The 24,636-nt window shown below is 37.9% G+C and overlaps 2 protein-coding genes across 2 annotated transcripts; both read right to left on the minus strand.

The window, feature by feature from the left end:
- Nucleotides 1–495: 495 nt before the first annotated feature.
- Nucleotides 496–2,654, minus strand: LOC149118310 (adrenocorticotropic hormone receptor-like). Its single transcript, XM_089293654.1, has one exon. The coding sequence runs from the start codon at nucleotides 2,019–2,021 to the stop codon at nucleotides 948–950; it is 1,074 nt and encodes a 357-aa protein (XP_089149780.1). The 5' UTR covers nucleotides 2,022–2,654; the 3' UTR covers nucleotides 496–947.
- Nucleotides 2,655–15,854: 13,200 nt separating this feature from the next.
- LOC149118311 (adenosine receptor A3-like) lies at nucleotides 15,855–17,854 on the minus strand. The gene has a single exon (XM_089293672.1). It carries the CDS (start codon nucleotides 17,378–17,380, stop codon nucleotides 16,307–16,309), a length of 1,074 nt encoding a protein of 357 aa, XP_089149798.1. The 5' UTR covers nucleotides 17,381–17,854; the 3' UTR covers nucleotides 15,855–16,306.
- Nucleotides 17,855–24,636: the final 6,782 nt, after the last annotated feature.

A 24,636-nucleotide genomic window follows, 5' to 3' on the forward strand; every position in this document is an offset into this window, starting at 1 on the left:
TGTACCTCGCCTACGGCTCGGTCCATAAACCTACAAAAAAAAAGAACTCGACCAATGTTTCTCCAATACGAACCTCACAATAGCTCAATGGTATATATATGTCAATTAGAGTTGCACCTTGAAAGTCGCCTTTTCGCTCACTAATTCACATACAGTAGTCAGAGACACGAGGAAATTTATCGATGCTGTTCTCGCTTCGAGCTCCTAACGACTGTGCGCAACGTGTTAACGATGTAGACTGACTGCAGCCATTGAAATTCCAGTTGTTCGCAGTAAAAGCATATTTATTGGGTACTTGTCAGCTCCTACCTTTTGGGGCCATTGAAAATACAGTTTTAAAGATCTACTCGATTTAAACCTTTACTCACGACGGGAAACTAATTAAAACCTTTCGCGGCTGACTTCGATTCTCGCCTGCTGATGGGTAGATTTGACAATCGAGGCATTTATATTGCAAGTTCAAGAATCAAGAATCAAGAAATAAATGAGACAATATTTCAGTAGCTATGAAATCATTTATTGAAGAAATGTGCGGCTTAATGGTATTTCCGAAACATTGTCACTAAAGCTATTAAGTTGTACTCCTTTCAACTCATTCATTATTCATACTTGTTTAAATGTTAAAGATAAAGCTTTAGACTGTCCCACGTCAAATAGCATCCTATTCATACCATCTAATCTGTAAAAATAATTATACCCTCAGGGTTTTTTTTTAATCGCTATTGTTAAATAATGCTAAAATGCACCTGCCAGTTTTGTAAGGCAGATTGTAGGGTGTAGGCAATCGCTTCTTCAATTTTCCAACATAACACAAACCACAGTTTAAGAAAAACATAACAAATCAAAATTTTCGAAGTTGTGGTATTATTTGCTACTCAAGGGCAGATGCACAATTCGCGCGCCTCTTTAAATCTTGGTATGTTAACAACTTTACGTGTCACTATTCTTTAACTTTCTGCTTGCTTTTTGTGAGTATAATTCGCCACAGGAGTGTTCTGCTCAATTAAACTCGGAGTGGCAAGTGCTGAAGGGAGGCCGTTTGATATCGTGCTAACTGCTCGGGTGCGTCGCCTAAAGCTGGCGCAAGCTGTGTGACTAACCGATCGTAAAGCTTGCCTATACTGCGGAATTCTCCAGGCGTAGAGAAATGGATTCACCGCGCAGCTAATACAAAGCAACGGCACGGACAACGCTTTTGTGATTGCAAATCCTATCTTGCCACATACACCATTGCTTTCTTCCTCATGGCATTGCTCTTCCAAATTGTTAGCGATTAAATAAGGCACGATCGATATAAAGAGCACAACCATAATTAACACAACCGTCAAAACGATCTTCTTTTCTAGACTTATATTCCGGACGAAAACGCGCGATCTCCCGCTTTCCGTGTTCTCGGTTCGCACAAAGACGACGTTTCTTGAATGACGACGGAATTCGATGTAAGTGGCCGCGTAGACAGCGCAAAGAGATACCAAGGGAACTGTAGTCTGCAGGTGAAGATCAACAGAATGGAACAGTTCTTCTGAGCCAAGGGTCGAATGCGAGGCTTCGAACACGCCACAAAAGAGCCAGATTATAGTATTGCAAACGACGACTTTCCTCGTTGTTACGAGCGCTTTATATTTCCAGGAAAGCTTGACAGCTAAGTACCTATCAACTGATAATGCAACAACCGTCAGAATCGAGATCTTTGTACTGACATGAGAAGAGATCAACGAAATCTTGTAAAGCTTCTCTCCCTCGACTCCAGTTGCGACGCAAAACATGTACGCTGCATACAAGGGCTGTACGAAAGATCCCCCAATAAAATCACTCAGCGCGAGACTAACCACAAAAGATGTAGTAGCGCGCGTTCGGAAATACTTGTGTGGGTCTTTGTAGACAGTAAACAGGAGAAGACTGTTTGTTGAAAACGCAAGTACGCCAAACAACAAACTAAAAATTCCTGCCAAAAGCGCCACCGTTGGAATCTCTTCAATATGTTCATGACCAGGATCGTGTGAGTCGAGGCTCTGATTCATAATTGCGATTTGTGGAAATTGTTAACAAGTAAAAGCTTTATCGTCGAAACTCGTCATTTGCCCGTCAATATGGACAAATGTTATTGATAACTTTGACTAAAGAATCAGCTTGGCACATGAGCCCGCGAATGACTCAGTTTCGCGCTGTTTTCTCTCGCAATGTTCCTTTTTCCAAATTGATCCCCGAAACTCGTTGGACTGAGAACAAGCGCCGGTTTCACAAGTCCTTTGTGTGAGCGAAACAACATCTAGCCACAGCTCGTTATAACCTGTGTCCGTGAGTTTTCCCATTTGCTTACTGTATAATTTGCAAGTTCTCAGTTGAAACAATAGCAGATGACGTCCAACAGATGATTGTGACATTACCTCTATCCATTATGCCTCCAAATTAACAATCTCTACCGCCAGGAAGCAGCTATTGTAAAATTGTGTCAGCCAACCAGACAATGGCATCATTTAATGGCAAACTCTTCTACTAAAAGAAATTAAAATTACCGTAATCATCTGTCGCTAACGAAAGAGTATACAATTGCCTCGTTCTAGAACAGCGGGTTTCTGGCTTACCTGATGCAATTTCGTGTTATTGAGAAAGAGTATTATCGACCAATACACGTTCTCTTAAATAGGTATAAAATTTCCACGGAAAGAGAAAAGAAAATATAGTTTCCAGTATTTACTTTACGGCAGAACTTAAAACAACAATGTGAAGCTGGGAAAGTAAATTTTATTGTAAATTGTTTTTATTTCCGTGGATGATGTTACTTTTTTTATCAATAATCTTTCTGAAATTCAGTTGAAACAGCTTCCGTATGTGCAAACATCAACGTAATGAAACCTTTCAAGAAATGAATACATGTTAGATGTCTTTGAAGCTCAAAAGATATTTAGCTAACGACAAATAGGAAATTTACTCGCCGTAGAATTTTTAATTAAAAGAAAAAAATCCTTCTGGTAGATTTGTCATTTAATTGAAGAGAAATAATATGGGTCTGATATCTGAAAACACAACTAACTGTTATAGAGAAGCCGCGCTTAAAATCGCATATTAAAAAAATAGTAATAATGATCACGAGAAAACCTAAAATGAATGATTTCAATTTGAAATCAAATGGCTCGATGGCTAATTCATTTTGATTGAGTGTTTTAAATTTTGGAAACAAGAGGATTATCCGAGATAATTTCATGTCAAACAAATTTGTCCACGACAAATTGAACAAACCGGTGTCTCACTTCGTAGCCTTCCTTTCTCAGCGCTTGTGTTACTAAGGTAATTCTGATTAGTTTCCTCTGCGTCACAGCGAGGCGCAAAATGAATAAAACTTAACGAAAAAACACGCAGCAAACCACTTAGTTTTTTACAACGTGCTCACCCTACAAGTCCAAGATAACACGTACAAATATTCACTATTTTCGTTTCCTTCGTTTTAATTAAACGAATCATAGTTATTGGAGCTGAATTAACATGAAACAAAAGTTCCATTCCGACAATTTATGATGGAGTTGTCGACCAAAAATATTGACTACTACTATATAAAATAACGACTGCGGCTGCGGGGGATCGATTTACCGTAATTGCTTCCGGACAGTTTTACTTCTTTAATCCATTTTATGCCCTCTTTTTTGTGTTAGCATGGCTTGAAACCGTAGAAACATAATTTCCGTTTTTTTTATTTTGTTTTGAATGAATAGTCAGTAAACAGTAGGAATTTCAACTCTTAATATTTATGTTAACATCGGGCAAGGTGTTTTCTACCTTGTTCCCAGGGTCCTTACTCGAGGAGGGAAGAAAGAGGACTCTGGGAACGAGGTTGGGACGTTTTCTGTTACCCGCCGCAAGGAAAATTCTGTTCCAATCGGAGACAGAGTGCGTTCAACATAACAAGAGTTTTTTTGGGATAAATGTGGAGTGTTTTGGGCAGCAAAGGAAATATTGGCTATAATGGGAATCCTAATTTTAATTTAAAACAGGTGGAGCTAACACAGTATTACTCTTAATATTGTCATTAACTGATTTTCAAAACGTACACATATTGTTCGAGTAACATAGAAAGTGTAAATGAACATTACTGACCCAAATACGTATGGGTTATTGACCAAGGGTGAGGTTAAGGTGGCTGGATATTGGCCAAGTTTTTTTTTTTTGCGTGGTTATGGACCTCGACTCCGTCTCAGTCCATAAACTCGTTAAAAAAAAGAACGAGGTCAATATCAAGCCATCTTGACCGAACAAGCTTGGTCAATAAAGGATCTATTATATGGCTTTCGAGGAAATTTTTCTTCTGGGACATGGCGGGTAGTCCCGAGCGGGCAAGATAGCTCCATCTTGCCCGCTCGGGTAGCCAATCACAGAGCAGGATTTGATTCATCCTGCCCGCTAATGGATTCAGCCATATAATAAAGTTCGTTTTTCGCCATCTCAGATGACAGTTGAATACAATTTTGAGAATGAAATTTGAGAACTGGGTAATAAACAGAAGACAGACAGGCTTACGGTAAAATTTTGTTTTTGCAGTTTGTTTTCGTCGCTTTGCGAAACAACTTACGGGGAATCGCGGCTAAAAAACAGTTCTAATATACTAATCTTAAGTTAGTGTTGTGCGTGTAAAACTGTTTTAGAGTTGAAAGAATAATTTGAAGAATTGAATAATTCTGTAACTGGGTAAAATACTGAACATCTTGTTTCTGCTGTTTATTTTTTGCATTGCGTGATTGTCCAATTTCAAAGGCAGTATTACGGGAAAAGTGTACTACTACAAAGAATTACACCAATATGGTGGCAGAATACTAAACCATATAATGTTCTCAAAATTACTTTCTTAACAACTGGACAAACAATTTCTTGAGGCCTGCTCTATGTAACAGTTATTCCACTAGCGCGCGAAATGGAAATGAAATGGTAGATAAACAATAAGGCGCCGAGTTAACAAGCGCGAGTGAAAACAACCACGAAAAAACACTACCAGAAGACGATTTTTATCCATTATACTGAGTTGTCGGTATGGTATTATGGCTGATATCCAATGGACGTTAAGCCAATCGAACTCGAAAACACGCGTTCCAGTACTCCAGTTTTTCAAAAAATCTTTAAGTTTTTCGATGTTGTTCTTGCGAAAAAACATTTGCTATTTTGCAACATCGATGTAAAATACAGCTAGCTGTTCCTCAAAGTTCACAGTTTTCTTCGTGCTACGTTCTCGGCAAACTGTTCACTTCTCGGAACAGATAGTGTCCGCGGCCAAATATCCTCGCATATTTTCTCGCCAAATGGAGATTATTGCTTATGTATGTTGCTTTTTGTTAAAGGCCGAACAGCAGTTTAGGCACCAATCATATTCGAGAAAATTGTAATTGTTACGATTAAGACATCAGTTAACAGTTAAGAAGTTAATTTACTGGTAATTTATGATGGCAATAGGACTGAAACAAACCTATATTCGTATTCAGTACTTTTTTTTTGATCGAACCTAGATCTTCATTCGTCATTGTGTCACTTCAACTACACAAGCGAAAAGCAATCCGTGTAACGCTAATATACCGGCAGAACAGACCTTCTGCTATTCTACTGATCTAATCAGTCAGAGCAAGGTGTTTTCGACGGTTCGTGTAAAATGGAGTAAAAGTCAAGAGGCTTGAAAATGCTCTTCGTACAGCAGTCTCCACTTCTCGTCGCTTAGTTCTTTAGCTACCTCTGTTAATTTTATCCCTTGGCTCGCAACAAGAGATTCGCTGAGTTCCCTCTCCGTTCGGTGTGATACTGAAGGCTTTTCTTTGCACGGGTGTTCTTCAAGATCCGGAGCCGTGAACCTGGCCGTTTCAGCCAATACGAAGGTCTTCTGAGGTCGTTTTTCAGTCTATCGAGACAATTCTGGAACTTTACATGATAGATCGTTCATTTTCCTGCATAACCAGCGAATCTGTAATACTTTTCCAATCCTTGACTTCTTACGTCGTCCTTGATGAGTGGTCGTGTTAACTTCCATTTTGCGAGTGGTGCAAGCCGATAAGTATTAGTATCACAGGCTAACCGACCCTTTCACGGTCTGTACTTCAACTGCGATAACAGGTGTTTGTAATAGCTGTAAATATGGCACTATGATGGCACTAAGGTAGCTGTTATTGCTCAAAAGCAATGAACGAATTATTGTACAAAACAGAACGTAAAAACAAAACAAGCTGAACAAAGCGCTACTATTGGCTTTCTCGGCGCTTTCGACGTTGTTTTTAATTTTCAATTTCTCTTGACATGGCCGACATTCTCCCCTTTAATGATCTCTAATTAACGACCATCAACGGTACAGATTCCAACAACCAAATTAAACTCACAGGTTGTTATTGTTGAATATATAGACATATTCATCCGTGCCAAAACCATTTCTAACCCCCAATTAGCCAAAGCTAAATTTTCTGAGCTATTTAACCTTGTGCATTCCTTCGGATGTCCCGTGGCAGTAAATCGCTCAGCTTTATGAGTAACTTCATAATCAGTTTGTTTTTTTCAGTGATTAGTTGTTGTTGTTATTTTCTGTCATTAATATTAATTACGCAGTTGTTTGTTCGAACTTCATTACAGAACTTAATAGCGAAGCGCGCGAGTGACGTCATAACTCAGACAAACTCAGACAAATAAAACGGAATGGTGGAACATTGACGATTTTTAAGGGCGTTAGCGAGTGTTCCTATAACAACTTTTAAAACGAAAATTTGGCGTTCATTTTCCTCTTATTTCTCTCAGAACACGCCTATGTTGTCTGACTTTCGCGGGGTTCCAATAACTTGCATTCTATTTTTAGACTTGGCGCGCCTTGTTATTATGCAAACGTTGACGGCAACGGCAACGAGTACGCCACCAAACAAATGGTTTAATGAATGGCACAATAGCCGTGCACGAGCATCATAAATCTTTGTACATTTCTTTACCGTCCCCCGCGCAAAAATAATAAGCGCTTAATGACTAATACCAAGGGAAACATTGAGTTTTTTATCGCTGAGAAACTCAGTCGAAAACAGCACTCCGTCATTCTCAAATTTTATTTCTCATTTCTTATTCCTGAATCCCTCGTATTTTTAATCGATCATTTGTCGAACGTACATAGTTTTGCTTAATTTCTGCGCTGTTGTTGTTATCTTTTGCTTCAGATAATTTGTCCGATAAATAATGGTAATAGAACTGACTGGAGTCCAGTTCAAGTTGGTCTGTAATCATACGAGTGATAAAGAAAATAGGACGACCGCCAAGCGAGAGTCCGACTTGTTAATCACAAGTATGATTACAGAGAGAATTGAACGACGCAATGTTTTGTTACCAATTAATCATAACCATTACAATTTCCCACAAAAGTAAAAGTTTCATTGGAAAACGAGCTTTTAATAGTCATTTTTAAATATCATAATTAAAAATATGGAGAATAGCTTGCAAAATGGCTGTTACATCTAAGTTTCTTTCAAAACAGTCACCGAAGACTAAACCTCCACAATTTTACAAAGTCAGTCTCTTTAACTGGTTACTATAGTGACTGTAATCAATGTTGTGATTGGTGGATTTAGTGGAGAGGACTTAAAATGATTGGCTAATGTTAACTGTCCCATTACAGGTGTCCGATTTACAGCCAAAAATCCGATTACAACTTTGTAGATTAATTAGAGCAAAATACAGCGGTTTAGGTACCAATCATATTTGAGAAAATTGTAATTGCTATGATTAATTCATCAATTAACGGTTAGAAGTTAATTTACTAGTTATTTACGGGTTTATTGTATTATCGCCACAAATAGCGTTTGACGTCAGTTCCCGGTTTGCAAATCCTACGACAAGTTTTGCGTACGTAGAATAGGTGACAAGCTTGATTAATATTAGATTAATAATGGTCTGTCCGTAATCATACGAACGATTAACAAAATTGGACGACCGCTAAGCGGGAGTCCGATTTGTTGTGCGGCTTACACCAAGTGTATAGCCACATTATGGCATGATCTGATCTGATTCATTTATTTGTCCACGAGAGTCAGCGCCTGTCACTTGGTCTTGTGTCGTACGGCGCACTAGTCTGAGTTACACATTTCGGTTGTAAGCGTGGTCTCTAGTTTCCCCTGCTTTTAGTTTTAAAGGTAAGTCATTTTTCATTTTGAACTTGGTCTTGAGTTCTGCGTCTTATAATTTCTTTTACGTGTCGAAAATCTAGCTTCGTAATAGACCATTTTACAGTTGTCTGCTCAGTGACTTGGCCTTTGTATGGCAGCGAGGCTAGAGTTGACCTTGTTTTGATACAGACCTCACTGCTTTTGTTGTGTAAAATAAGTTGCTCTGATGCTAACTAGGTGCATTTACGTGACAAAAGCAGTGAGGTCTGTATCAAAACAAGGTCAACTCTAGCCTCGCTGCCATACAAAGGCCAGGTCACTGAGCAGACAACTGTAAAATGGTCTATTAAGTACAAATAACGAAACCCATTTGCAATTGTTGTTTCACTTTCAGGTGTTCATGCAAGTCGACAAATCGAGACAACGGGAGTAAAGTTCCTCGCGAAAGCTAGGACAGACTTGGCATGTGTCCAGTGCAGGTTTCACAGGAGCCATTGTACTTTCAGCAGTTTATATTCATTGCTTCGCACCGTCAGAAGTTTAAAATGTCTCCATCGGTGACCACAAATTCAAAGACAGTACAGCTTGAGTTTGAAAACAATATAAATCACTAAAATCACAGACGCCTTCTCAGGACTTTCGGAAATAACAGGGTAATATATCACAGGTTAACATTTGGATGGAATTAGTGGCATTACTTGTTTACAAATGTAAGTCATGGAAGAGCTCATTCAACGATCAGTTGACTGTAAAGCTGTCGATTTGCGGAATAAATTTTTACCTTTTGAGTAAGTACGCTTCTTCGCCTCAGTTTGAATATGAACTGTGACCTTTTCTCTTTGTCCAAAGTAGATATTCAAAAGTGAAATAAATTACCTTATAACATAGCGCGTGCGCTAGTCCAACCTAATTCTTATTGAGGCATCATGAACAAAATCTTTTTTTACAATAACTGTCTAATTTCTCGCGCGTTGATTGGCTCATTTTTATCATCAATAAGAGTACAGACGGATAATATTTTAATTTATGCAAGCTTTCAAGTTAAAATTTCAGCTGTCAAACTGTCAACTTTTTAACCAATGAGATTTTATGGACTTTTTTAAGTAGCCAATCAAAAAGCGAGAAAAGCTATTGACAATGCTCGCGTCATTTTGAATAAAATTCACTTATCTTTGTTTACGGCAAGTTTACGCGTCTTTTCCCTTCATTTATTCCCGGCATTTGACCAGTTTGGGGTCTTGTTATTGTAAAAAACAAATTGACGCCAGTTTTTTATGCGTCTGTCCTCTTATTGATGATAAATTTCGTTACAACATTGTCAAAGTTTACTGCGGAATCACTCGCCTGCGGCTCGTGGTTCCACAGCCACTTTGACAATGTTACGCCGCAATTTATCATCAGTAAGAGGACAGAAGCATAAAAAACTGATGTCAATTTGTTAAACGTACGCACGGTCGTGCTCAATAAAATGGCAGGTGCAGTTTCATTTCAGCTGCAAAATTTCCGTCGAGTTTACTGCAAGTTCCTTTTGTTTAAGTTTCGGCAATGTGGAGATTATTCTGAACAATCCAAACCCTACTTCGAGCCTTTGACTTTTGCCGAGCTAAGATGTTTACTTAAAGTTGAGTATTTTGACTTTGTTTGTCTACATTTTCATTGAGCATTTTTGACTTTGCCTACACTTTCATTAAAAATTAATCGAAGAAGCGAATTTTTCGTTAACAATTTTAGAAACCAGGTTAAGCGTTTTCGTTCTTGTGGCGCGTTAGGATCCTAATGACCTTTGTTTTCCTTCACCGTGCATTGTGAGAACTTTGTAGTTTATCACAAATAAGACATGCTTTAGCGCCCAATGGGTTATTGCCATGTTATAAAAGAATTGGTTCATGCTTTTAGCTGTGCGTATATCGAGTTATGGATGAACTTGCAAAGTTTGGAGAGCACTCAAGAAGCTGGAGTTGCTCTCGGCTATCGCCTCGAGCAACTATTACGCTCCTTTCGTGTTCTCCGAACTTCCCGCGTGCACCCATAACTGGATATACGCATGCTAAGCATGAACCAATCCTCCGTAGGAAAAAAAATGGCGACTAGAACATTTACCCATAGCTCGTAGCGCACGAAAACCTTAACAACGTTCATAAAAACGCGCAGAAACGTCATACAATCTTCAAACCTAGGCTACTTAATGTCCTTAGTACAGAGACATATAGTGTAAAAATTTGGTTTTCTTTGTGCCTTTTAGGCTGTGTTGGGTTCACAATGCCTTGTGGTAAAATGTACAGCCGCCATCTTTTTTCTTACGGTGGATTCTTTAATATTAGAGTTGATTTGCATTTGTTTACTGTACTTAGAAATCATAATCGCATTGTTCGAAAAGTAAGCTTATTATATTTGGAGATTTAGACAATGATTTTTTTCCTATTTTTTTTAATTAACATTGTTGACCATACATTAATGTGATGTACGGATTTGTCTTATTTAAATTTGTTAAGCCATATATACGATCAGTTTTATTTAAAGGAGCTCAGTCACGGTTTGCGCATATTGTATAGTTTAGCCTCAATTTTTCAAATTCGTCGTTTGTAATCCGTTTTAATCTTCTCCATCGTCAGCCATCCTTGTTCCTTTGTGGTTTATCATTATCTTTTTGGTGTTTTTCTATCTTATTAAACTGTTATTTTCAGGTTTCCTACCATTTAAAGGTAATTTTGTATGTGGCCAAAATAACTCAAATACCGTGACTGAGCCCCTTTAAAACTGGATCATTGTGTAATACAATTTGAGTTTTCATTGGCTTGTTAGCCGTAATATCAGTATATCGTTCAGAAATTATACCATGCTCTACAAATATGGTAAGTTTATATGTATAATTTAATTATTATAAACAATTGTTGGATGAGGTTTTCGGATATCCGGAATAATCAAGGTCGAGGTAAGTGTTTTCAGCCGAAGCCGTAGGCTGAGGCTGATTCCACTAACCGAGACCTTCACAAAAACGAATCTCATAATTGTTTTATTATACATTGTTTTAAAGAAAATAACCACAAACGCATTATCGCACCGAACACAGCTTATTTTCGACAAGCCATGTTCCTACGTGAACTTGACATTGCTCTTGGAAATCATGCATTGCGCGCACAACCTACAGATTATTCACTAATCTGCTAGCAGATCATTGAATAATCTGTAGGTTGCGCTGTTTCCCAGAATTAACTGTAGGCTTTTAGCCAATGAGAATATAGATGGTGCCTACAATGTAAAATAACAACGATTATTGCACTCACGCTTGTTGCATATGAAATGATTATAGTCAACTCAATGCTACATGCCTCGTTGGCTATCCATCGTCTCATATCCAACCTGCACTCATGGAATAACCCTTATGTATTCATGAAAAGAGCTAGGCTTTCTTGAGAATCCACTCAATTTGGAGCTATTGTGGTTATGCTTTGATATGGTCTGAGCTTGTACTTTGTGGTATAAATGAAGCTAAAATATTATTGATTGAATAATTGACTGACTGACTGACTGATTGATTGATTGATTGATTGATTGATTGATTGATTAAGTGATTGATTGAAAGATACCTACACTCCAGTGACAAATATCTCATCTCGTCGCACAAAAAATAGCAAATGCTCCCCAATTAACCGATTGCCTACATTTTAAAGAGCTTGCTTTGCAGCAGGAAATAATACAATGAATGTATAATACAATGAATCAGTTCATCTTTTGCTGATTCTGCTGACTTTCACAAACAGTATGCTAAATCCTTAAGAAAAATTCGTATTTCTTTTTGTTTTAAAGTTTGATTTGGGATATATTTAACGAGGCCTGTTAATCTTTTTAGTTATAGGGTGAAGCAATACGTTTCAATTACTCGCAAATTAGCAAATACATTTACAATACAGCAGCATCTCATTTACCTGATATCGTAACTACTAGTACGATAAAACTAAATAATTGGCATTCCCACACGAGCACACTTTGTGATTCTCTGTAATAGCACCCTATTCTCTAAAATACCTCATATTTTCACCTTCTACTATTGATCACTGACCTTTTGAGTTGAAAATTTTAGTAGTGTCCTTCATTTTGTTTTATGATAATTCAGTTTTATCCTAATTACAAGTATAACTTGTAAGCCACACATGTACGCACTGCGCACCTATTTTTAATCACGAGTATGATTACAGACTGAATTGGACGGCACAATGTCTTGTTACCAATTAATCATAACCATTATAATTTTCCACAAAAGTAAAAGGCTTTTAATAGTTACTTTTAAATGCTATATTTAAAAATATGGAGAATAGCTTTCACAATGGCCGTTAAGTTTGTCGGAAAACAGTCAACGGAGACTAAGCCTCCACAAATTAACATAGTCAGACTCCTGAATTGGTTACTATAGTGATTGTAATCAATGTTGTGATTGGCGGATTTAGTGGAGAGGACTTAAAATGATTGGCTCATGTAACTGTCCGATTACAGGTGTCCGATTACAGCCAACTGTCCGATTATATTGTCTGATTACAACCTTGCAGATTAATGAGAGCAAAAAAAAAAGTAGTTTATGGACCCACCACATTTGAGGAAATTGTAATTGTAATTAATCTTAGCGTTAATTAAGTTTACAGTACTTTTTTTCTTATTTTTAGTGTCCCCATTTGGTAGTTCTTGTACTTTTATTTGAGCTTAACACTTGAATAAGGGCTGTATTAGTATTATTAGAATCCTAAGTAAGTTGTAACTTAAATTTACATGAAACAATTAACTTCTAGTAAGTTTATGGGCCATGTTGCAGTTCTCGTGAGGTCTCACATGAATGGCTCGATACTCTTTAAGGGAACAATATTACCAACAAGAGAAACAATGCCCCTAGCCCTAAAATAATTACAGCTGCTACTATAATAAAACAATAGCAGCTTACGAGAGCTGCTACACTACTGAAGCTTACTCACGCCACGAAGAAAAAATTGTCTTAGTTGGCTCCAAGGTTTTTTTTTTCAGTTTTCCTTGCCTCAGTAGAAAAGTTATTTTCAATGGCTAGAACAATTTGGTAGTTAGTTGGTAGTTAGTTTGACGCAAATACAAACTCAATATTCCAGTCGATGGATTTCTTCAGTTTTTACTGCAGTCAGAAAATGAGTTACTTGTGTTAGAAATGCAAAAAGATTGGGGGTCACCGACTTCGTTTCAGAGATAAAGCGTGTGGAAAACGACCCTGGTTTTGAAAAATTGGCGCACGTAATTCAGCATGGTCTAAAGCGGTTTATAAAAAATATTGAAGGCGAGTCAATGGAGGCAAACGATTTTAGTAATGCTTTGTAGAAGTCGGTCTGTTGCGTAAATAATTCCAAATGTTACGAACGTTTTCACAAAACTTAACCCTTCAAGTTAAATGGCAGAAAAATCGTGAGGGGAGAGGAACAAATTTCGTAATTTTTTTTCAAAACATTATCCGAAAACCTTATGAAGGTAAAATGGACCACAACAAAACAAGACTAAAATAGGGTAATACGTTCGTTTGCAAAAACTCATGTTAACGCATATAATATAGCATTTACTTTGTCTTCTATCTTTTCAGTTTATGATTCGAAGAAATAAAAACGTATAACTGACTTTTAAAAGTTGATTTAGAAGTTTTACAGCAGTTTTTAAAGAATGCGTCAACAGTTCTCGCGACAACCCTTTTTTTCTCGCGGGTCTTTAATTTCGATTTTTTTTTTTTTTTTTTTTTTTTTTTTGCAAAGGAGACGATTCAGTCGCAAAAAAATAAGTCCAGCGTAAATGAGGAAAAAAAAAAATGTAGCTCGTAATAACAAGCCTCAATAGCAAAGTAGTGTTGTTGGAATACTTCAACGTGGAAAAAAAAAGAACTTCATAGAGGTGTTGTCTGTTAAAATGGTTACAAAAATGGTTACGAGTTTAATTAAATGGTTACGAGCATTAATTACATATTAATGGTGTCGTTAGAAAACGTTTGAAGCTGTCCTTCAGTAGCATGATGATTAAAGAGACGATTCGATTGAAGCCTTGAGCTACAGTATTTTGTTTTTATTCCAAGCTTTCGCCGATCTACGGCGTCGTCAGTGAAAATTGTATTTTCTGTACATCGGTAGATCGGCTAGACTTTCTAAAAGTTCTTTCCAATAATTCTTCCCTAGCCTGCTAATTTCGGTCAAGGGTTAAGAAAAGGTCGACTTGTGGCAAGTCTATAGGTCGGCGTAAGCTTGGAATTAAAAAGAAATACATAAGCTCATGCAAGACCTCAATCGAATCGTCCATTGAATAGGTCTCATTAGCGTAGAGGTGTAATGAAGCTATGATTACCATTAGATGTCTTGAAAAAAAAGTGCGACGTTCAATTTACTAAACTTCTTCACGAACACACTGATACCCTAGTAAATGGTTTGAACCCAGGAGTATCAGTAGTTTGTATAGTGTGATCATCCGGGTGAGGGTAGTTCTGAAAGGAACTGTTGTTGGTGACTGACGTTTCGACAACCTGAGAGGAAGTCATCTTCAGAGTCAAGTGAAAAGTGTTTGTCAGTCGATGATGTTATAAGTCTGAACCGTTGAACGTGATTGGTCAGTTTAGCCATGATGGTATTGGCTGAAAGACTCGTGTAAAGTTTGTCATCAGTCATTAGTGGGTTTCAATCCGTCTATTGTTAGTCAAATTGGTCGGGTTTTGGTCCGTCTATTGTTAGTCAAATTAAGTCGGTCTGTTAGAAGCCCGTTTGTCGGTTTCGTTTCCGTCGTGGATAAGTCGTTTGTAAGACGCCGGCAGTTTTTGACATCTGTTGAGAGGCGTTTGTTCTGGGTTAGTGTACCAGCTTTCCAGAGTCAGCCGTTGAAAATAGTTTCCACTGATGTGTAATTTTTATTTCTTATCTGGCTGAATTGGTCCGCGATGAAAACGACAATTCTGATTGGTTCCCGGACCGCTCACGAATTAATTTCGTCGAATTTTTTCTCAATTCATTGCACAAAATAAACAGTTTTTTGGTAAGTAGAAATCTTTTTGCCTTCATCAATGTTTGGAGGGCAATTCAGTTAAATGTTCACAAAAGCGACGCGATGAACGTAAATAAATACCGGGATAAATGCAAACCTTTCACGCCCTTGTTATTGACAATGGATCGTGGAGATGCATCAATTTAGCGGCAGATTAAAAAGAGACATTTAAATAAGTACTGAAATAGCTGTTTCCGTTCGTATTGGAAAATTTTGGTCTCGTTCTTTTCTTCGAATTTTTTTTTACCTCGCCTGCTGCTCGGTTCATTAACCTACAAAAAAAGAACTCGACCAATGTTTCTCCAATACGAACCTCACAATAGCTCAATGGTATATATATGTCAATTAGAGTTGCACCTTGAAAGTCGCCTTTTCGCTCACTAATTGATATACAGTAGTCACAGACCCGAGGAAATTTATCGATGCTGTTCTCGCTTCGCGCTCCTAACGACTGTGCGCAACGTATTAACGATGTAGACTGATTGCAGCCATTGAAATTCAAGTTGTTCGCAGTAAAAGCATATTTATTGGGTACTTGTCAGCTCCTACCTTTTGGGGCCATTGAAAATACAGTTTTAAAGATCTCCTCGATTTAAACCTTTACTCACGACGGGAAACTAATTAAAACCTTTCGCGGCTGACTTCGATTCTCGCCTGCTGATGGGTAGATTTGACAATCGAGGCAGATATATTGCAAGTTCAAGAATCAAGAATCAAGAAATAAATGAGACAATATTTCAGTAGCTATGAAATCATTTATTGAAGAAATATGCAGCTTAATGGTATTTCCGAAACATTGTCACTAAAGCTATTAAGTTGTACTCCTTTCAACTAATTCATTATTCATATTTGTTTAAACGTAAAAGATAAAGCTTTAGACTGTCAGACGTCAAAAAGCATCCTATTCACACCATCCATTTTGTAAAAATAATCATACCTTCAGGTTTTTTTTTTACTCGTTATTGTTAAATAATGCTAAAATGCACCTGCCAGTTTTGTAAGGCAAATTGTAGGGTGTAGGCAATCGCTTCTTCAATTTTCCTATATATCACAAACCACAATTTAAGAAAAACATAACAAATCAAAATTTTCGAAGTTGTGGTGTTATTTGTTTCTCAAGGGCAGATGCACAATTCGCGCGCCTCTTTAAATATTGGTATGTTAACAACTCTACGTGCCACTATTCTTTAACTTTCTGCTTGCTTTTTGTGAGTATAATTCGCCACAGGAGTGTTCTGCTCAATTAAACTCGGAGTGGCAAGTACTGAAGGGTTGCCGTTTGATATCGTGCTAACTGTTTGTGTGCGTCGCCTAAAGCTGGCGCAAGCTGTGTGACTAACCGATCGTAAAGCTTGCCTATACTGCGGAATTCTCCAGGCGTAGAGAAATGGATTCACCGCGCAGCTAATACAAAGCATCGGCAAGGACAACGCTTTTGTGATTGCAAACCCTATCTTGCCACATACACCATTGCTTTCTTCCTCATGACATTGCTCTTCCAAATTGTTAACGATTAAATAAGGCACGATCGATATAAACAGCACAACCATAATTAACACAACCGTCAAAACGATCTTCTTTTCTAGGCTTATATTCCGGACGAAAACGCGCGATCTCCCACCTACCGTGTTCTCGGTTCGCCCAAAGACGAAGTTTCTTGAATAACGACGGAATTCGATGTAAGTGGCCGCGTAGACAGCGCAAAGAGATACCAAGGGAACTGTAGTCTGCAGGTGAAGATCAACTGAATGGAACAGTTCTTCGGAGCCACCGGTCGAATGAGAGGCTTCGAACACGCCACAAAAGAGCCAGATTATAGTACAGCAAACGACGACTCTCCTCGTTGTAACGAGCGCTTTATATTTGCAGGAAAGCTTGACAGCTAAGTACCTATCAACTGATAATGCAACAACCGTCAGAATCGAGATCTTTGTACTGACATGAGAAGAGATCAACGAAATCTTGTAAAGCTTCTCTCCCTCGACTCCAGTTGCGACGCAAAACATGTACGCTGCATACAAGGGCTGTACGAAAGATCCCCCAATAAAATCACTTAGCGCGAGACTAACCACAAAAGATGTAGTAGCGCGCGTTCGGAAACACTCGTGTGGGTCTTTGTAGACAGTAAACAGCAGAAGACTGTTTGTTGAAAACGCAAGTACGCCAAACAACAAACTAAAAATTCCTGCCAAAAGCGCCACCGTTGGAATCTCTTCAATATGTTTATGATCATGATCGTGTGATTCGAGGCTCTCTTTCATAATTGCGATTTCTGGAAACTGTTAACCAGTAAAAGCTTTATCGTCGAAACTCGTCATTTGCCCGACAATAGGGACAAATGTTATTCATAACGTTGACTAATGAATCAGCTTGGTCACACGAGCCCGCGAATGACTCAGTTTCGCGCTTTTTTCTCTCGCAATGTTCTTTTTTCCAAATTGATCCCCGAAACTCGTTGGACTGAGAACAAGCACCGGTTTCACAAGTCCTTTGTGTGAGCGAAACAACATCTAGCCACTGCTTGATATAACCTGTGTCAGTGAGTTTTCCCATTTTCTTACTGTATAAATTTACAAGTTCTCAGTTTAAACAATAGCAGATGACGTCCAACAGATGATTGTGACATTACCTCTATCCATTATGCCTCCAAATTAACAATCTCTACCGCCAGGAAGCAGCTATTGGAAAATTGTGTCAGCCAACCAGACAATGGCATCATTTAATGGCAAACTCTTCTACTAAAAGAAATTAAAATTACCATAATCATCTGTCGCTAACGAAAGAGTATACAATTGCCTCATTCTAGAACAACCGGTTTCTGGCTTAGCTGATGCAATTTCGTGTTATTGAGAAAGAGTATTATCGACCAATGCACGTTCTCTTAAATAGGTATAAAATTTCCACGGAAAGAGAAAAGAAAAAATAGTTTCCAGTATTTACTTTAAGGCAGAACTTAAAACAACAATGTTAAGCTGGGAAACTAAACTTTATTGTAAATTGTTTTTGTTTCCGTGGATGATGTTACTTTTTTTATCAATAATCTTTCTGAAATTCAGTTGAAACAGCTTCCGTGTGTGCAAACATCAACGTAATGAAACCTTTCAATAAATGAATACATGTTAGATGTCTTTGAAGCTCAAAAGATCTTTAGCTAACGACAAATAGGAAATTTACTCGCCGTAGAATTTTTAATTTAAAAAAAATCCTTCTGGTAGATTTGTCATTTAATTGAAGAGAAATAATATGGGTCTGATATCTGAAAACACAACTAACTGTTATAGAGAAGCCGCGCTTAAAATCGCGTATTCAAAAAAAAATAATAATGATCACGAGAAAACCTAAAATGAACGATTTGAATTTGAAATCAAATGGGTCGATGGTTAATTCATTTTGATTGAGTGTTTTAAATTTTGGAAACAAGAGGATTATCCGAGATAATTTCATGTCAAATAAATTTGTCCACGACAAATTGAACAAACCGGTGTCTCACTTCGTAGCCTTCCTTTCTCAGCGCTTGTGTTACTAAGGTAATTCTGATTAGTTTCCTCTGCTTGACAGCGAGGCGCAAAATGAATAAAACTTAACGAAAAAACACGCGGCAAACCACTTAGTTTTTTTTCAACGTGCTCACCTTACAAGTCCAAGGTAACACGTACAAATATTCATTATTTTCGTTTCCTTCGTTTTAATTAAACGAATCATAGTTTTTGGAGCTGAATTAACATGAAACAAAAGTTCCATTCCGACAATTTATGATGGAGTTGTCGACCAAAAATATTGACTACTACTATATAAAATAACGACTGCGGCTGCGGGGGATCGATTCACCGTAATTGCTTCCGGACAGTTTTGCTTCTTTAATCCATTTTATGCCCTCTTTTTTGTGTTAACATGGCTTGAAACCGTAGAAACATAATTTCCGGTTTTTTTTTTATTTTGTTTTGAATGAATAGTCAGTAAACAGTAGGAATTTCAACTCTTAATATTTATGTCAACATCGGGCAAGGTGTTTTCTACCTTGTTCCCAGGGTCCTTACTCGAGGAGGGAAGAAAGAGGACTCTGGGAACGAGGTTGGGACGTTCTCTGTTACCCGCCGTAAGGAAAATTCTGTTCCAATCGGAGACAGAGTGCGTTCACCATAACAAGAGTTTTATTGCGATAAATGTGCAGTGTTTTAGGCAGCCAAGGAAATATTGGCTATAATGGGAATCCTAATTTTAATTTAAAACAGGTGTAGCTAACACAGTATTACTCCTAATATTGTCATTAACTGATTTTCAAAATGTACACATATCGTTCGAGTAACACAGAAAGTGTAAATGAACATTACTGACCCAAATACGTATGGGCTATTGACCAAGGGTGAGGTTAAGGTGGCTGGATATTGGCCAAGTTTTTTTTTTTTTTTTGCGTGGTTATGGACCTCGACTCCGTCTCGGTCCATAAACTCGTTAAAAAAAAGAACGAGGTCAATATCAAGCCATCTTGACCGAACAAGCTTGGTCAATAAAGGATTTATTATATGGCTTTCGAGGAAATTTTTCCTCTGGGACATGGCGGGTAGTCCCGAGCGGGCAAGATAGCTCCATCTTGCCCGCTCGGGTAGCCAATCACAGAGCAGGATTTGATTCATCCTGCCCGCTAATGGATTCAGCCATATAATAAAGTTCGTTTTTCGCCATCTCAGATGACAGTTGAATACAATTTTGAGAATGAAATTTGAGAACTGGGTAATAAACAGAAGACAGACAGGCTTACGGTAAAATTTTGTTTTTGCAGTTTGTTTTCGTCGCTTTGCGAAACAACTTACGGGGAATCGCGGCTAAAAACAGTTCTAATATACTAATCTTAAGTTAGTGTTGTGCGTGTAAAACTGTTTTAGAGTTGAAAGAATAATTTGAAGAATTGAATAATTCTGTAACTGGGTAAAATACTGAACGTCTTGTTTCTACTGTTTATATTTTGCATTGTGTGATTGTCCGATTTCAAAGGCAGTATTACGGGAAAAGTGCATTACTACAAAGAATTACACCAATATGGTGGTAGAATACTAAACCATATAATGTTCTCAAAATTACTTTCTTAACAACTGGACAAACAGTTTCTTAAGGCCTGCTCTATGTAACAGTTATTCCACTAGCGCGCGAAATGGAAATGAAATGGTAGATAAACAATAAGGCGCCGAGTTAACGAGCGCGAGTGAAAACAACCACGAAAAAACACTACCAGAAGACGATTTTTATCGATTATACTGAGTTGTCGGTATGGTCTTATGGCTGATATCCAATGGACGTTAAGCCAATCGAACTCGAAAACACGCGTTCCAGTACTCCAGTTTTTCAAAAAATCTTTAAGTTTTTCGATGTTGTTCTTGCGAAAAAAATTTGCTATTTTGTAACATCGATGTAAAATACAGCTAGCTGTTCCTCAAAGCTCACAGTTTTCTTCGAGCTACGCTCTCGGGAAACTGTTCACTTCTCGGAACAGATAGTGTCCGCGGCCAAATATCCTCGCATATTTTCTCGCCAAATGGAGATTATTGCTTATGTATGTTGCTTTTTGTTAAAGGCCGAACAGCAGTTTAGGCACCAATCATATTCGAGAAAATTGTAATTGTTACGATTAAGACATCAGTTAACAGTTAAGAAGTTAATTTACTGGTAATTTATGATGGCAATAGGACTGAAACAAACCTATATTCGTATTCAGTACTTTTTTTTTGATCGAACCTAGATCTTCATTCGTCATTGTGTCACTTCAACTACACAAGCGAGAAGCAATCCGTGTAACGCTAATATACCGGCAGAACAGACCTTCTGCTATTCTACTGATCTAATCAGTCAGAGCAAGGTGTGTTCGACGGTTCGTGTAAAATGGAGTAAAAGTCAAGAAGCTTGAAAATGCTCTTCGTACAGCAGTCTCCACTTCTCGTCGCTTAGTTCTTTAGCTACCTCTGTTAATTTTATCCCTTGGCTCGCAACAAGAGATTCGCTGAGTTCCCTCTCCGTTCGGTGTGATACTGAAGGCTTTTCTTTGCACGGGTGTTCTTCAAGATCTGGAGCCGTGAACCTGGCCGTTTCAGCCAATACGAAGGTCTTCTGAGGTCGTTTTTCAGTCTATCGAGACAATTCTGGAACTTTACATGATAGATCGTTCATTTTCCTGCATAACCAGCGAATCTGTAATACTTTTCCAATCCTTGACTTCTTACGTCGTCCTTGATGAGTGGTCGTGTTAACTTCCATTTTGCGAGTGGTGCAAGCCGATAAGTATTAGTATCACAGGCTAACTGATCCTTTCACGGTCTGTACTTCAACTGGGATAACAGGTGTTTGTAATAGCTGTAAATATGGCACTATGATGGCACTAAGCTAGTTGTTATTGCTCAAAAGCAATTAACGAATTATTGTACAAAACAGAACGTAAAAACAAAACAAGCTGAACAAAGCGCTACTATTGGCTTTCTCGGCGCTTTCGACGTTGTTTTTAATTTTCAATTTCTCTTGACATGGCCGACATTCTCCCCTTTAATGATCTCTAATTACGACCATCAACGGTATAGATTCCAACAACCAAATTAAACTCACAGGTTGTTATTGTTGAATATATAGACATATTCATCCGTGTCAAAACCATTTCTAACCCCCAATTAGCCAAAGCTAAATTTTCTGAGCTATTTAACCTTGTGCATTCCTTCGGATTTCTCGTGGCAGTAAATCGCTCAGCTTTATGAGTAACTTCATAATCAGTTTGTTTTTTTCTGTGATTGGTTGTTGTTGTTATTTTCTGTCATTAATATTAATTACGCAGTTGTTTGTTCGAACTTCATTACAGAACTTAATAGCGAAGCGCGCGAGTGACGTCATAACTCAGACAAACAAAACGGAATGGTGGAACATTGACGATTTTTAAGGGCGTTAGCGAGTGTTCCTATAACAATTTTTAAAACGAAAATTTGGCGTTCATTTTCCTCCTATTTCTCTCAGAACACGCCTATGTTGTCTGACTTTCGCGGGGTTCCAATAACTTGCATTCTATTTTTAGACTTGGCGCGCCTTGTTATTATGCAAACGTTGACGGCAACGGCAACGAGTACGCCACCAAACAAATGGTTTAATGAATGGCACAATAGCCGTGCACGAGCATCATAAATCTTTGTACATTTCTTTACCGTCCCCCGCGCAAAAATAATAAACGCTTAATGACTAATACCAAGGGAAACATTGAGTTTTTTATCTCTGAGAAACTCAGTCGAAAACAGCACTCCGTCATTCTCAAATTTTATTTCTCATTTCTTATTCCTGAATCCCTCGTATTTTTAATCGATCATTTGTCGAACGTACATAGTTTTGCTTAATTTCTGCGCTGTTGTTGTTATCTTTTGCTTCAGATAATTTGTCCGATAAATAATGGTAATAGAACTGAGTGGAGTCCAGTTCAAGTTGGTCTGTAATCATACGAGTGATAAAGAAAATAGGACGACCGCCAAGCGAGAGTCCGACTTGTTAATCACAAAAGTGATTACAGAGAGAATTGAACGACGCAATGTTTTGTTACCAATTAATCATAACCATTACAATTTCCCACAAAAGTAAAAGTTTCATTGGAAAACGAGCTTTTAATACTCATTTTTAAATATCATAATTAAAAATATGGAGAATAGCATGCAAAATGGCTGTTACATCTAAGTTTCTTTCAAAACAGTCACCGAAGACTAAACCTCCACAATTTTACAAAGTCAGTCTCTTTAACTGGTTACTATAGTGACTGTAATTAATGTTGTGATTGGTGGATTTAGTGGAGAGGACTTAAAATGATTGGCTAATGTTAACTGTCCCATTACAGGTGTCCGATTTACAGCCAAAAATCCGATTACAACTTTGTAGATTAATTAGAGCAAAATACAGCGGTTTAGGTACCAATCATATTTGAGAAAATTGTAATTGTTATGATTAATTCATCAATTAACGGTTAGAAGTTAATTTACTAGTTATTTACGGGTTTATTGTATTATCGCCGTTAGTAGCGTTTGACGTCAGTTCACGGTTTGCAAATCCTACGACAAGTTTTGCGTACGTAGAATAGGTGACAAGCTTGATTAATATTAGATTAATAATGGTCTGTCTGTAATGATACGAACGATTAACAAAATTGGACGACCGCTAAGCGGGAGTCCGATTTGTTGTGCGGCTTACACCAAGTGTATAGCCACATTATGGCATGATCTGATCTGATTCATTTATTTGTCCACGAGAGTCAGTGCCTGTTACTTGGTCTTGTGTCGTACGGCGCACTAGTCTGAGTTACACATTTCGGTTGTAAGCGTGGTCTCTAGTTTCCCCTGCTTTTAGTTTTAAAGGTAAGTCATTGTTCATTTTGAACTTGGTCTGGAGTTCTGCGTCTTATAATTTCTTTTACGTGTCGAAAATCTAGCTTCGTAATTAAGTACAAATAACGAAACCCATTTGCAATTGTTGTTTCACTTTCAGGTGTTCATGCAAGTCGACAAATCGAGACAACGGGAGTAAAGTTCCTCGCGAAAGCTAGGACAGACTTGGCATGTGTCCAGTGCGGGTTCCACAGGAGCCATTGTACTTTCAGCAGTTAATATTCATTCCTTCGCACCGTCAGAAGTTTAAAATGTCTCCATCGGTGACCACAAATTCAAAGACAGTACAGCTTGAGCTTGAAAACAATATAAATCACTAAAATCACAGACGCCTTCTCAGGACTTTCGGAAATAACAGGGTAATATATCACAGGTTAACATTTGGATGGAATTAGTGGCATTACTTGTTTACAAATGTAAGTCATGGAAGAGCTCATTCAACGATCAGTTGACTGTAAAGTTGTCGATTTGCGGAATAAATTTTTACCTTTTGAGTAAGTACGCTTCTTCGCCTCAGTTTGAATATGAACTGTGACCTTTTCTCTTTGTCCAAAGTAGATATTCAAAAGTGAAATAAATTACCTTATAACATAGCGCGTGCGCTAGTCCAACCTAATTCTTATTGAGGCATCATGAACAAAATCTTTTTTTACAATAACTGTCTAATTTCTCGCGAGTTGATTGGCTCATTTTTATCATCAATAAGAGTACAGACGGATAATATTTTAATTTATGCAAGCTTTCAAGTTAAAATTTCAGCTGTCAAACTGTCAACTTTTTAACCAATGAGATTTTATGGACCTTTTTAAGTAGCCAATCAAAAAGCGAGAAAAGCTATTGACAATGCTCGCGTCATTTTGAATAAAATTCACTTACCTTTGTTTACGGCAAGTTTACGCGTCTTTTTCCTTCATTTATTCCCGGCATTTGACCAGTTTGGGGTCTTGTTATTGTAAAAAACAAATTGACGCCAGTTTTTTATGCGTCTGTCCTCTTATTGATGATAAATTTCGTTACAACATTGTCAAAGTTTACTACGGAATCACTCGCCTGCGGCTCGTGGTTCCACAGCCACTTTGACAATGTTACGCCGCAATTTATCATCAGTAAGAGGACAGAAGCATAAA

The sequence above is a fragment of the Orbicella faveolata genome, unplaced genomic scaffold (genome assembly GCF_042242905.1).
Source record: "Orbicella faveolata isolate gen_17 unplaced genomic scaffold, um_ofav_v1 contig_1, whole genome shotgun sequence".
NCBI lineage: Eukaryota > Metazoa > Cnidaria > Anthozoa > Scleractinia > Merulinidae > Orbicella > Orbicella faveolata.

What these genes read in the sequence shown, in the direction of transcription:
- LOC149118311 (XM_089293672.1), bottom strand. Translation starts at nt 17,380, where the DNA reads ATGAAAGAGAGCCTCGAATCACACGATCATGATCATAAACATATTGAA.
- LOC149118310 (XM_089293654.1), bottom strand. Translation starts at nt 2,021, where the DNA reads ATGAATCAGAGCCTCGACTCACACGATCCTGGTCATGAACATATTGAA.